General features: G+C 31.2%; 1 protein-coding gene across 4 annotated transcripts in view; it reads right to left on the bottom strand.

Moving 5' to 3' along the window:
- Apoltp (Apolipoprotein lipid transfer particle) overlaps positions 1 to 12578 on the bottom strand; it is an 87748-nt gene that overhangs the window by 25678 nt on the left and 49492 nt on the right. For all 4 annotated transcript variants that reach the window (XR_012461421.1, XM_074137993.1, XM_074137992.1 and 1 more), the window contains 13 exons: positions 11724 to 11850; positions 10314 to 10493; positions 9047 to 9192; positions 8508 to 8747; positions 7249 to 7450; positions 6732 to 6925; positions 5153 to 5302; positions 4344 to 4512; positions 4037 to 4246; positions 3447 to 3555; positions 2701 to 2828; positions 2269 to 2499; positions 1510 to 1691 (listed from right to left, as the gene is read on the bottom strand). Coding sequence is in view for 3 of the 4 variants with exons in the window: in XM_074137993.1 (XP_073994094.1) it covers positions 1510 to 1691; positions 2269 to 2499; positions 2701 to 2828; positions 3447 to 3555; positions 4037 to 4246; positions 4344 to 4512; positions 5153 to 5302; positions 6732 to 6925; positions 7249 to 7450; positions 8508 to 8747; positions 9047 to 9192; positions 10314 to 10493; positions 11724 to 11850 (2268 nt within the window). In the remaining variant the exon portion in view is untranslated. The remainder of the gene's footprint in view (positions 1 to 1509; positions 1692 to 2268; positions 2500 to 2700; positions 2829 to 3446; positions 3556 to 4036; positions 4247 to 4343; positions 4513 to 5152; positions 5303 to 6731; positions 6926 to 7248; positions 7451 to 8507; positions 8748 to 9046; positions 9193 to 10313; positions 10494 to 11723; positions 11851 to 12578) is intronic.

Consider the following 12578-nt stretch of genomic DNA (forward strand, 5'->3'; position numbering starts at 1 on the left):
TAAATGAAATAGTGGACCGCCTGAATATGTTAAATCCAGAGTATTAATAACACTAATTAACTTTATATGTACAAAATAACAGTTATTTATATTTTTATAGAAGGGTAGGGATTAGCAGAGTGTTTACCATGTGCTGAAACCCATCGCGAAAATCCCGGGTTCGAACCCTGCTGCTTACCTTTAGATTTTCTCTTTTTAGGAGCTTCTTACAGCTCATTGTCCGATATTTATGTAACAAGTTCATCTACTAAAATTTACCATTTGATTTTAATTTAAAAACATCCTTTAAGACATGTGCATCTTCAGAAGATCAGGTCAATGGAGTATACCTAAACAACTAAAAGTTCGTTGGACCATTTACTGTTCTAAAAAATTCATCTGCAGAATTGTTGCAGTGCACGATTAAATCAATTGGACAGTAATAGTAAAGAGTGATTTTCTAAATACCAGTAAAAGATGGCCAATAAAATTGGATAAAATTCAGCTCAATTGGAACCACAAGGCAATCTAAGTGGTGTAAGCAATCAGGTTTAGCTGGTTTATCTCAGAAAATAAAGTTAACAGAAGGTTGGCCATACTATGGAAAAAGTTCTAGTCTTTAAAGTAGTCCTGCTTTCACAGAAAATGATGAGGTCTACGATTTATTGCCACAGCTGCGACCCTCTATTGGGATGAAGAAATTCTGTGACAAGCTTCTGGTAACGAAATCATCAATGGAGACCGACCCCGCGAGCGAAGTATTGAATAAGAATAGCAGAAGTAAGAAGATTCGTAGGGACTAAATTAAAAGATCAAAATGGAAGTGGATGGGCCACCTTTCTAGAAAGAATGAATGGTGAACTAGAAGAATATTGGTGTGATGTCATGGTTGAATGGATGGAGAAGTCTTTGCTCAATGTTGTGCTTAGCTTCAACTTTTTTAGGAGAAAATGAAGATTTAAATTTAGATTTTTTTCTAGTTATACAAACACACAATTATTTAATTCAATTTACTTAATAGAAGTCTTTTGTATATTTACCAATGTAGGGTGATTCTTTTTTTCCCCTATGTTATTTAAAAAAAAAAAAAAGTTACAACGAGAATAGGAATAAGAACAATTTTTGAAAATGCCGTTCCATTTTTTTTCGTTTTTATCGAAATCTCTAAGAACTGTGTTGTAAAAAATTACACTGAAAAATAAATATATATTCTTTATTTTAAATAAACTTTGTGATTTTTATCTTTTAAAGGAAAGGAAGAAAAATTGTCCACTTTTCAAATTCAACGTTACGCTTTTTCGCTGGTTTTGACGATCAGCCCTTATACAACTGTCCTGACGGTCAGTTTTAGAAATGAATTATTGCTAAAATTCTGCGTTCAAACAAAACTAAACCGTAAGTACTACTTATTAAGTTCATTTTAAATTTTTGCCCAATCCTGAATGCCACTGAGCAATTCAACGAACATAAGCCATTCAATCATGAGCTTATAAAAAGAAAACATTAAGTAGTATAAGAACTAATACAAACCTTGATGCTGGATGGCTTCCATAAAAATTTAATGCGTAATGTTTTATAGGTTTCACTGATTTCTGTATAGCAGTCATATTTAAAAATACTTTTCTACTTAAATCTTTCGCATATTTTATATTTAAAAATAAATTACAAAGTACATTTTCATTTTTATGATATGAACCAACCACAGAGATGTTCTGAAAAATGAACAAAAAAAATCAATGCTAATAAAATTTGGATGATGTAAGGATGAAAGTTTGAAAAATGCTGAAGGAAACAAAAAGAAAGACGTCCGTCATGTTGGAATGGCCACCACCGAGTTTTTTAACAATTTTTTTTGCACGTCGTTTGTGCCGGCGATTTACCAACTTGACACTAATGTAGGACATAATTATCCAGTGATATGCTAACAAACGAGGATATTTTATAACTTTTAGGTTATGGGAGAGTGATAAAGTATTGCATAATTAATAATAGATTCTATAGGCGCTAATGACCACAGTAATTGAGGTGCAAAATAAAAAGTCTAGGAATGATGACAATGATTTTTCTTGGTCAGATATGAACTTTTATTTCTTTTAAATTTTTGTATTAATTATAAAAAAATGTAAGCCAACTATAGAACCAACGTCGTCTTAAATAGCTTGAAGGATTATCAGGGTGGGAAGGTATGTTTAATTAATTAACCTCTCCAAATTAGAATCTTGAATAAATTTACATATTATTTTTTCTAAGTTTTCTAAATAACGCTAAGAAAGTGTCAGAGTAACTTACCTGCGACAAAGACGGATGTGCAAGTATCAAGGTAAGAAGATGTGTGTTATTACTGGCAAAGTAATCCCACAGCGCCACTCCGGTTAAGCTGTTAGCAGCGGTGTATAAATTTGGATTAGCAGTTGCTTGTATCTTCAAACTATCTTCTTCCCACAAATATTCTCCATTTAAAGAGAAAAAACGTTTCGGATAAGATATATTAAACTCCATTTCTCGGCCATTCATTTGTTCCTGTGAAAAAATGTAAAATTAATGGACAGATAACCAAGGTGAGACTAATACTTATATTGTGACCAAGTATTTTCTCAATGTAATTTTGCAGAATGCAGAGAGAAATACTAATTTCTAACAGCACTTTCGGACTCAAAGTAACTCAAGTTACATGTGATTCCATAAATTAAAGAAAAGAGAGTAACTACAGGAATATCTTACCTTGTTAACGCTTTTCCACCCAGTAGCGAACCAGACATTGGGATTGAGTGTAAAATTAGCGGTTGTAACATGCTTTTTGTCACCTTCAGTTAAAGTTTCAAGAATAAATCTTCTCGTAGAGTGGAACGCTGAAATATTTAGATTGTTTCTTATTAAAAAAATACAGTTAAAACATACTTTTGAAAAGGAGCGAGCAAGAACGCATTCTATAGAGAATTCATAGGAATTCAGGGGCAAGTAGTACTTGCTACTATATATTATTTATTTTTGATGTAATAAGTGCGTATTCTTTTTGCTAGACCAATTCATTTCAAGTTGTTCAATTTGGAAATATTTTCAACAACCTGGTCAAAAGTTTCGACTTCTGGAGACATAAACTGGTCAGCTGCGGGCGAGGAGAATAAGCTTAATGCTGGTATGTGATTGAAGAACCGCAAGAGTAATAATGTATATAAAAATAATAATTGTTCTTAAGATGCCAGCATAATGCAGCCTGCAACTTGTAAATCATGACCAAAAAATGCAAATTAAACAATTAGCGGCATTTGAAGGCATTTTAATTAATTTTTAGGAAGGATCCTATTATTAATTTGTTATGAACTCTTTTTATAATAAGTTTACTCTGTTCTTTAAGCGTTGATATCGTGTAAATTGATCTAGTGTGATCGGTGCTGTATGTGGCAGCGATGGTGATTAATATCTTACTATCTTAGAGAAAGCAAAATTAATTTCATTTTACAACATACCTCTAAAAGTTGTTAATTTGTCTACTTCGTTCCAATTAAATTGTATTTCTCCGATTATGCTAAAGTCTAAATTATGATTTAATCGAAAGAGTTCAACACTTTTAAAGTCCTGAAAAGGAAAAATATTATTTTTCTAACATTCTGTAAATAATAGAAATGTATGGTGTAATAACGAAAATATCTGTATACTTCTTTTTGATAAAAACCGTATCAATAAAAACTAGTTTATGCAAGGACTAACTAAATACAGAATTAAATATCAAATTTAAAGTTTAAATACTCTGGACAGAACCCTGGGATTAATTGAAGTATAAAATTGGAACAAAAACTTTGCATCAGGTTGTTTTAACTTCAGATCTAACATAATCAAAGGGTTACTTTTTTGCAGTAATAAATCAAAGTAAATTTATTTTCTAGTTAAAAAAAAATCAATAAAATCTCACGAACACCAATATATTTCATCGTGATCTCTTTGGGTTCCCCAACACCAACAATCGGCACCAAAAAATGTTGAGATTATCCACGGTGGCACCCACATACTAAATAACTACCATACTTTTTACCAAAGTTATTCAAAGAAATTTTCTTACCTGCGAGGCCCATTTTGATTCAGAATCAAAGCAATATAATTTATGATTATAGATAATTCCAAGTGGCATAAAACTGTTGTTTACATTTATGATTATTTTATCTTTGTTTCTTTTAGCTGTTTTCTCTGAATCTCTTGTATAATTGCCGCTCATAATTATGTCACCGTTATAAGCAAGGCTTGATTGCCCATTGGCTTTCATATCGGAACTCTAATGAAGTAATCAGTTATTAATCAAATTCATGAATGATTGTAATTTTTTGTTTAAATTAGTTTGATTAAACCTAAAAGAAAAAAATAATAATTACCTCATAGGTATAACTTAGTAGACCAACATGGCGAGTGGCCAGTGGAAATTCTAATAACATGCTGCCATCAGTCAACTGTATTTTCCTCAACCACGTGGACACTTGAGTGAAATTAAATACAGCCTGATTTTTCAGCCACTTGATTTCTGCCAATCTCTGGTAAAAGTCTCTAAAAAGCAAGCAAAATTGAATAAATTTACCTGGAATTTCTTGAAATTTATTTACAATAAAAATAACATGTGCAATTCCGGCTTTTTAACTTCTTTAGAATTTATTTTCAATTGTTGCTTGTTCTCCTGAAGACTATAAATTCTATACATTACAATGAAATGGAAGCCCATCCATCCTCACCCAGAAGCACAATTAACGTAGTCTTTAGTCAACGTCTCACAATAAAGACCGGAAGATGTAGTTGACGTATGCAACTAATTGGGACAGTGTTGTCTGTAACGAGAGAACACTGTCCAGAGGCCGGCAGTGCCCTGAAAAAAGCTCCGGGCGGCAATAACCTTAATGTTGACGCGCCTTAAACCATTAAAAAAATAATAAGAAGAAGAAGAATAAGAGTAATAAGAAGAATACTAAGACTAATAATAATAAGCAAAGTAAAAGGAAATTGTTGGTGCTATTTATGAAAATCTTGTAAATCTGAAGAATGTTCTCTCTCATACATAAAATATTATATTCTGAGGCATCTCTTAACATTTACTACCAACTAAATCTTAATTTCAAGAATTTAACAGTATCAGTCATAATACATTTATTGTTTCAAATAATTTTAAAATGCATTTAATGAAAATCATACTTACTTGTTTGTAACAATATTAAGATAGGACTGTACCTCTGGAAAAGCTTTAAACGGTGTAGAAAAGTTCATTCTTGCATAGAGATTTTTGATTGAAGTAAAATCTAGATTTGCTTTTACTAAGGTCACTGGTTTCGGATAGAATATAAGCAAACTGAAATAAAAATAAAAAATATCAAGCTATGAACAATACATTTAAAAAATATATACAAAGTATAAATTAATATTTGTCAGTATCAGTGATTTTAACCGTCATACAGAGATTATTTTCTTTAATTCTAAATTGACTACCAATTGTTTTCCACAAATTTAGTTAGTTAAACTCGTGCAGAGATACTGATACTTAATTTCAAGGATTCTGTCACCACAGTACCTGGACAATCCCCAGGAAATGGTTGCATATGTTTTTCTGAGTAATAAGAATGAAAATATTTGGATTATTTGTCGATTATATCTTGTAAAATTAGAGCAAAGACTAAATGGTACTTTAATTTAAGGAAAATAAAGTAAAAATTTAAGAGTACAACAAAATCTTCCTTTTACACCTTAAAATTAAACAATAGTTTGTTTATTCTTTTATAAGGCATACTCCTTGCATTACAGGCCATTATTTCCTGTAACTTGAACCGATCTGTGGATCACAATTTGCAGCCCTTCTTATACCAGAAGCCTGTTCTCATCTGTATTCTCTGTATTTTTTACCGTCAGTATGTGCTTCACAGAGCACAAAAGATGAAAATCAAAGATAGTCACGACTGGGCTAAAAGCTTGTTGAGAGAGAAGCTCAGAATTCAAATCTTCCATTATGTTTGGCTTGCGTGTTATGTTGGCACTTTTTTTTTTATCTCAAGTAATGATTATTGGGTGAAACAAAAAAATCCCAGTAAGTTGGCAGAAAAGGTTTTTGCCTTCGAGTCGGCTTTTAGGGACGGATGTTAATGTCAAATATTAGAAAGAGTCTGGGAAGCATGCAAGACTTGCAGCTACCAGTTTTCTGTTGCTAGTAAAACTCTCTTGTTTGTACATCTACCTTCAGAAGTGTTAAATCCTTCATAGGTCGAAGATTGCTTACACTCTCTCTAAATAGTTTGAAGCACAAATAAAGAATGCTTCATCGGATTCAGTATGCATTTTTTCTTTTACTTCATAGTCTAGTTTAAAGTAGAATCCGAAAAATCGCCTGAATTATTCGATTCAACACTTCCACATTTTTTAAACTGCTTTTGTTACTTTAATTACTATAAGCTGGTATCAACAAACTAAAATTGAAAAGGGTACCAAATTTAAAGGGTAAACATGTCACATAGTCGTTAAACAATAAAAAGCATTATTAAGGAATTAGAGAAACAAAACGCTCAAATTTTTTTTTAGAGCCCCAATACCATGTAAAATGTATCTAAGTCATTATTATTGCTAAATTCTGACTTTTCAGACTGAAAATGAAAGCAAAATTTGATTTAATTGGAAATTCTAATCGGTCAGATTAAAGCCACTTGATAAGAAATGAAAATTTTGTTACAACTAATATTATTGCTAATCCAGCCATTTATTATTTCCTAATTAATCCAAAATTTAATACTTACTTAGCGTGTTGAGCTGGATTTACATTTTTATAAACCAATTCCAACAAAAGATCATGTTCCATATTGGTTGATTGTAAAAGATTCCATACATTAGAAGTCTGACCGTGATGTTTGATTAAAAAATTATCATAAATCTTGTGTTTTCCAGTTTGTACTAGAAATGCTCCTTTTGTACTATATTTTGTTGAAATAAGCTTTAAAAAAATATAATTATAAATTCATATTGTTTCATACCAATAATATGTTGCCCACTAGATCTAGTACAAAAAAAGTTCAGACGCACTCATATTTTTTTTTGTATTTAAGGCGCGTTACACGGACTTAGAAAACAGTACATTTCACACTCGCCTATAGTCTACGAATATACGATAGACCACTAAGGGAGTCGCATTAAATGTTGGGTTGCCACTCATGGCTTTCTGATTTATTTATTTTATTTTTTATAACAAATGCCATGTTAATCTTTTAACAGCACTGAGATAATTAAGCAATAAGTAAGTTAGAGTTTTATGTTTACCTCACTAAGTGTTTGAAAGTCAAAATTAGCCGTTGTAGAGATATAATTGATGATGTGCGCAGCGTATGTGAAGTCATCCTGGTATTTTAATTTTCCGAGCAGTCGGTGTGCTGGTTCTAAACCACTGTAAGGTAGGATAACAAATGCTGCGAATTGAATATCACTCCATTTTGGAAAAAGTAGAGTCGCATTTGAACAGAGCCTAAAAAAATATTGCATTTAAGTTAAATTCTTTACATATAATATATGTAATTATTATGTAAATATTATCTATAAATTAAACGCAAGAACGTTGGTAATCAGAATAAAGAATGTTTACCACTATTTAAAGCAACTTTGCAAAATTTGTGGCCCTTGTAGCGATTAACTCATGTTTAAACAAAAAAGTGTAGTAAAATATTATTTATTCTTAATCGGCTTCATGCACAAATGCAGTCTCCTTTCGTGAACTTTATTTCTCTGAACTATATTTTTTTTATCTTCATTATCAATTCATTAAAATACTACGCAATGAAAAGTAAAAAATCACAATAATGGCTCTGAGCTATCGAATTCCAATGATGAAACCACAACAGGCACGGCTATTGATTTCAAGCACTACAATTCTGGGCAATCTTATATTGAGAAAGATTCATGATTCTCAAAATTCATTTTACATGAAAGCAATGGGAAAATAAATAATAAATCTTAGGGAGTTTTCAAGGTAAACGTGAAATTAAGCAAAGTGTTTGTTAGTAATAAGAGTAATTACGGATGGCTCGACAAACTGCATTAAATAAATTTAATTTTGCTCTGAAAGAGAGATCAGGTTAATTATCATTAATGAAATCGCATCAAATTATATTGATCGCTAATTTAATCTAGAAATTTTTTTCGTTCAAAAAGGTTTTTTTTTTTAAATGAATCGACTACAAAATAAAGTGACGCCAGGAGATTTACATATAAATAGATACATCACTTCAAGAGAAGTGTTCTTATAAAACCAGTGGTCTGTATAAGCAAGTCTGTTCCCTCGCTAGAAAACCATAACTATAGAGATTCTCAGATTGAAAGAGAACTTCCACTGCTCGTATTTCCAAAACATTAATACTTTTTTTCTAGCACTAGAAATACTATTAGCCAAGAAAACTACATCGTCCGTGAACATGTGCGCTTTGATTACAGTCCCACTTACACTTACTGTATTTTAATAATGAGAGAATATAATTTAATAATATAGATTTATATTTAGTGAATCTTGAGTTTAAAAATATTCATACCACCAATCATAATTATTATAATTGACATCAACATTAAAGGAAGTTTTCTGATATTTAGAATCAACGTTCCAAACATGTAATTTTGATACTAATTCCTTAGTTACATCTTCATATGTTAGTTCGCCGTCAACGTTCATCCAAATGTTCTCTACCCAATTAAATATCCAAGTGATTTTAGCATTTGCTAGTAAATTATCTGTCAGCAGTACCATGTCAACAATTCCTGCGTCTTCTTTTAATCTAAAAGAATAAGTAAAAAATAAATTTTATATAACATATACAATAGTTGTCGCCTCTTAAAATAGAAATATAGGAAAATTTTGCTAACTGACTTCTTCTTTTTTAACTAATTACCTTTTTTTATAGGCTTGTAATTATTCAATTAAAAAAAAAAAAGAGTAAAATTATTCTTTAAGTATAAGTCTGACTGAAAAGTAAATATTGCCCAAACCTTTTTTTCTTATAAGCGATTACACATATTATTCCAATTTAATTAGCTCGACAAACATTAATAACAGATAATAATAATAATAACTCACGAAATATTGACATTTAAAGACAAATCTGAAGCGATGAATTTGGAGACGACTCGGCCCTTTACTTTAGACATCATCAGCTCGTAGTTCTTGTTTAGGAGCAGTGTTCTTAGTGTCAACGATTCGTAATCAGGATATGATGTTGACAGCTATTAAACAGAGCAGAATAAAAAAAAAAAAAAATGAAACAATAAATCCAGACTTGACAAAATAAAAATTGGTGGAAAACAGTAACCTTTCAATGTATTTACACATTTTGAACCGGCAATTTATTCTTGCAATTTTTTACTAAATTTTATTTGGCTTTAATATTGCAAAGGTTCATCACAATAAAAAGACAGATAAGGAAATCAAGATGTGTATGCATGTAGTACTCCAAGAAATTCTCAAACAAAATAATCGTAACAAAAGACAGGAACAAAGTTCCCTCATCGTATGAGCGTTATATTATAATCGTTCAGCACTTTTGGTTGATTATTTTTGGCTAAAACGAAATTACAAATTTGAATTATTTGCAATCTTCGGTTTTTTGAGCTGTGCTTTTATTAAAATTCGATCCCCAACACTTGACGCTAGCAAGGCAAATAAATAAAGACGAATTAGAGCTGTGCTAGGAAAAAAAGCACTCCCAGCAAAATGAGCTGGAAGTAACAACTTACCCGATATGTTGTGAATTAAATAATTATTATACGAATATTTATGCATCAGCAACCATTACCAATATTCACTTATCGTTCAGTAATACTTAATCTTTTATTTAAATTATAGATGTAGTTAGATCAGTTAGTAATGAGATTTCTGAATTATCATTTAACACCACCATTAGCAATAATAAAGGGATTGAAATTAATCATGCCTTTTGTGCTGTACATTCATACCAAATTATGAAGATGACTGGTCTGTTATGCGAGAGATGTTAAGAATTAGAGGACTGCAAAGCCTCTGTGATTACAGTTATAATGTCATGAAATGTATGATCACTTTCGCATAAAAGAGGCAATAATATTGGTGTTAATTAGAAAAACTTAATTTCTTGACACTTCTCTACTATAATTAATAATATTTATGTTAGTTAATTTATTTAACTTTATAAATACTTTCAAGGTTATTTTAAATATGAGTAGATCATGTTCTCTAAAACTATAGGAATTCTAAAGTTGCCTTTTTTTTTTATAAATATCTGTTTAAGTCGATTCAGTTAAACTAGGTCAATTCAAACTGCTGGCAATTCAATTAAAGGCCGGGAATTGACCCTTTCATGAACACTTACCATTACATCAAATTGTTTCCCTTCGTTGCCAAGCTCTATAAAATCACAGTCCAGGTTAAATGTGTGTCCATGTCGTTGTAGTGAGGCACTTATCTCGTACCCACCTTGTTTCTTGTTAATGTTCAGCACAGCATCCAACAGTTCCTCATTTTCTTTAGTTTTATAAAGTTTAACTTTTACCTAAAAAATATATTAACTTATTGAAAGTTGTACAAAGTATTATAATTGTACAGCGTTTTATTGTTCTAAGTTTGGACGAAATATTAGATGACGAGGATGAAAGCCACTGGCAAAAATACTGTGCAAAAAAATTTCACATAAATAATATTCTAGACCGAAAATCGAAACTTTTATAGAGTATAACCAATACTTCACAGCTTTGCGGGCCTCGCCTCTAACCGCTCGGCCTTTGGAGCGCCAAAAACTGTACAAAATGATAAACATATTTATTTTTTTAAAAAAAGAAAAAAAAGAAGAAGTATCACGATCTTCTCAAAGAAAGTTTGCATCGGAAATACGTGTTTTGGGATCGTGTAAAAGAAACCGAGATTTCAACTTTACTTTTTTATTTTAATTTTTAATTAAGACGCAAAAAGTATTCCAACATCATTGGCTCAAAGCCTATTTATTAGTGCGTTACTTGCTCTGCATTTGCTTGTTCAAAACAACACTCCATTGGCGAAATGTTGGGTGCTAACAACAGGAAATCTATGAAAAGCAAGTTCGGAAATTTGGGCAGAAAATGTAATACTTCATATGTTTGCACTGTGCAACTCAGGGCGTCAAGATCGCTGTAGACCCTAGCCAAGCAATTTTCAAGCCAGAGAAATTAAATTTTTAATATTCATTTGAGAGGCACGAAAACTATTTTTTTTCTTCCTGAGAAGGAAATGAAAATAGACGAAAAAATAAAATGGAACTTTCAGCAACTTTCTGTTCTAAGTTATGCTTATTAAACTCACCAATTTAAAAAATTTAAAAAAATCGCGCCAAATATTTATTTGAAAAAATGTATTTCCGGAGCTAAATCAGTATGAAAACAATATTTGTATATAAGACGCATCTGAGGCCATTGGAACCCAGAGCTTTTTTTCATGCACTGCTGGCCTCCGGAGAGTATTCTCTCGTTACAGAAAACACTGTCCATCTCTGGATAGTGAACTGTAAGAAGCTCCTAGGAAGAGAAAATCTAAGGGTCAGCAGTTGGATTCGTACCCGGGATCTCCGCGTAGGAATCCAATACGCTAACCGCGTAGCTAATACCTTCTCTTCGATCAGTGTAATGTTGCAATAACTTATTATTATTATTATTTAATAACTACTGAACTCATTTTTTTTATTACATAAGTGAATAATCTTTTTATAAGTTTTAGCAAGTGAGCTGCATCATGCAAGAAAAGTATAACATACCATAAATGGATGATTTGGTATCACCGTTGCCAATCCAACCAACTTGTATTCCCTATCAGAACTATATACTGCATCAAAATTGTTTGAACCTTCTTTATTCGTAAATTTTCCATTTATAATAATTTTTCTGAAAAAAAATCACTAAAATGATTCTTCTCTTCGCTATAAATGAATTAATTTTTTTAAACTTAAAATTTGTACTAAAAACATGGTCTAGGATTCTATTTTAGGAAGATGAATTATTAAGCTTCCACGAAACAAACAAACAAACTGAGAGGCCTAACATATATTATGTTCAAGTTCAAATGAAACCGAATGAAATGCGACTAGCAGAGAAACTTGAAGATGACAGAGCTATACATCTTCCAACTAAGAATTTTGAATAAAATTAGGTAATCAGAAGTTAATATTATGCTGTGTTTGAACAAAAACTATCACTGAATTGAAGAGTGTATCTTCACCCTTATCTTAAAAAACCAATATAAATTAAGTTACCAGGGAAAATGTTTCAAATACATTTTTTTTGAAAAACTGGTGTATAATAGGTATTCCCAGATTAAAGAAATATCTTAAAGTGGAGAATCTATTTGGTAATATGATGCAGATTTCCTTCAAACTCATAATTTTAGGATATTCAGGCGCCAACAGTATTTGAAATCCCGGTCCTTCGCATAAATGCAGACCCTTAATAATAATAATAACTTAGGATGGAAGATTTGCGAGGAATCGGTCAAATAAAACAACTCGTCTTTTTGCCAACGTTTCGACAAATATATTATTTGACCGATTCCTCGCAAATCTTCCATCCTAAGTTTAACAATTTGCGGTCACGAAAACTATATATTCATAATATTA

Source organism: Rhodnius prolixus, unplaced genomic scaffold (genome assembly GCF_049639745.1).
Source record: "Rhodnius prolixus isolate KJV_2025 unplaced genomic scaffold, Rpr scaffold_11, whole genome shotgun sequence".
Classification (NCBI taxonomy): domain Eukaryota; kingdom Metazoa; phylum Arthropoda; class Insecta; order Hemiptera; family Reduviidae; genus Rhodnius; species Rhodnius prolixus.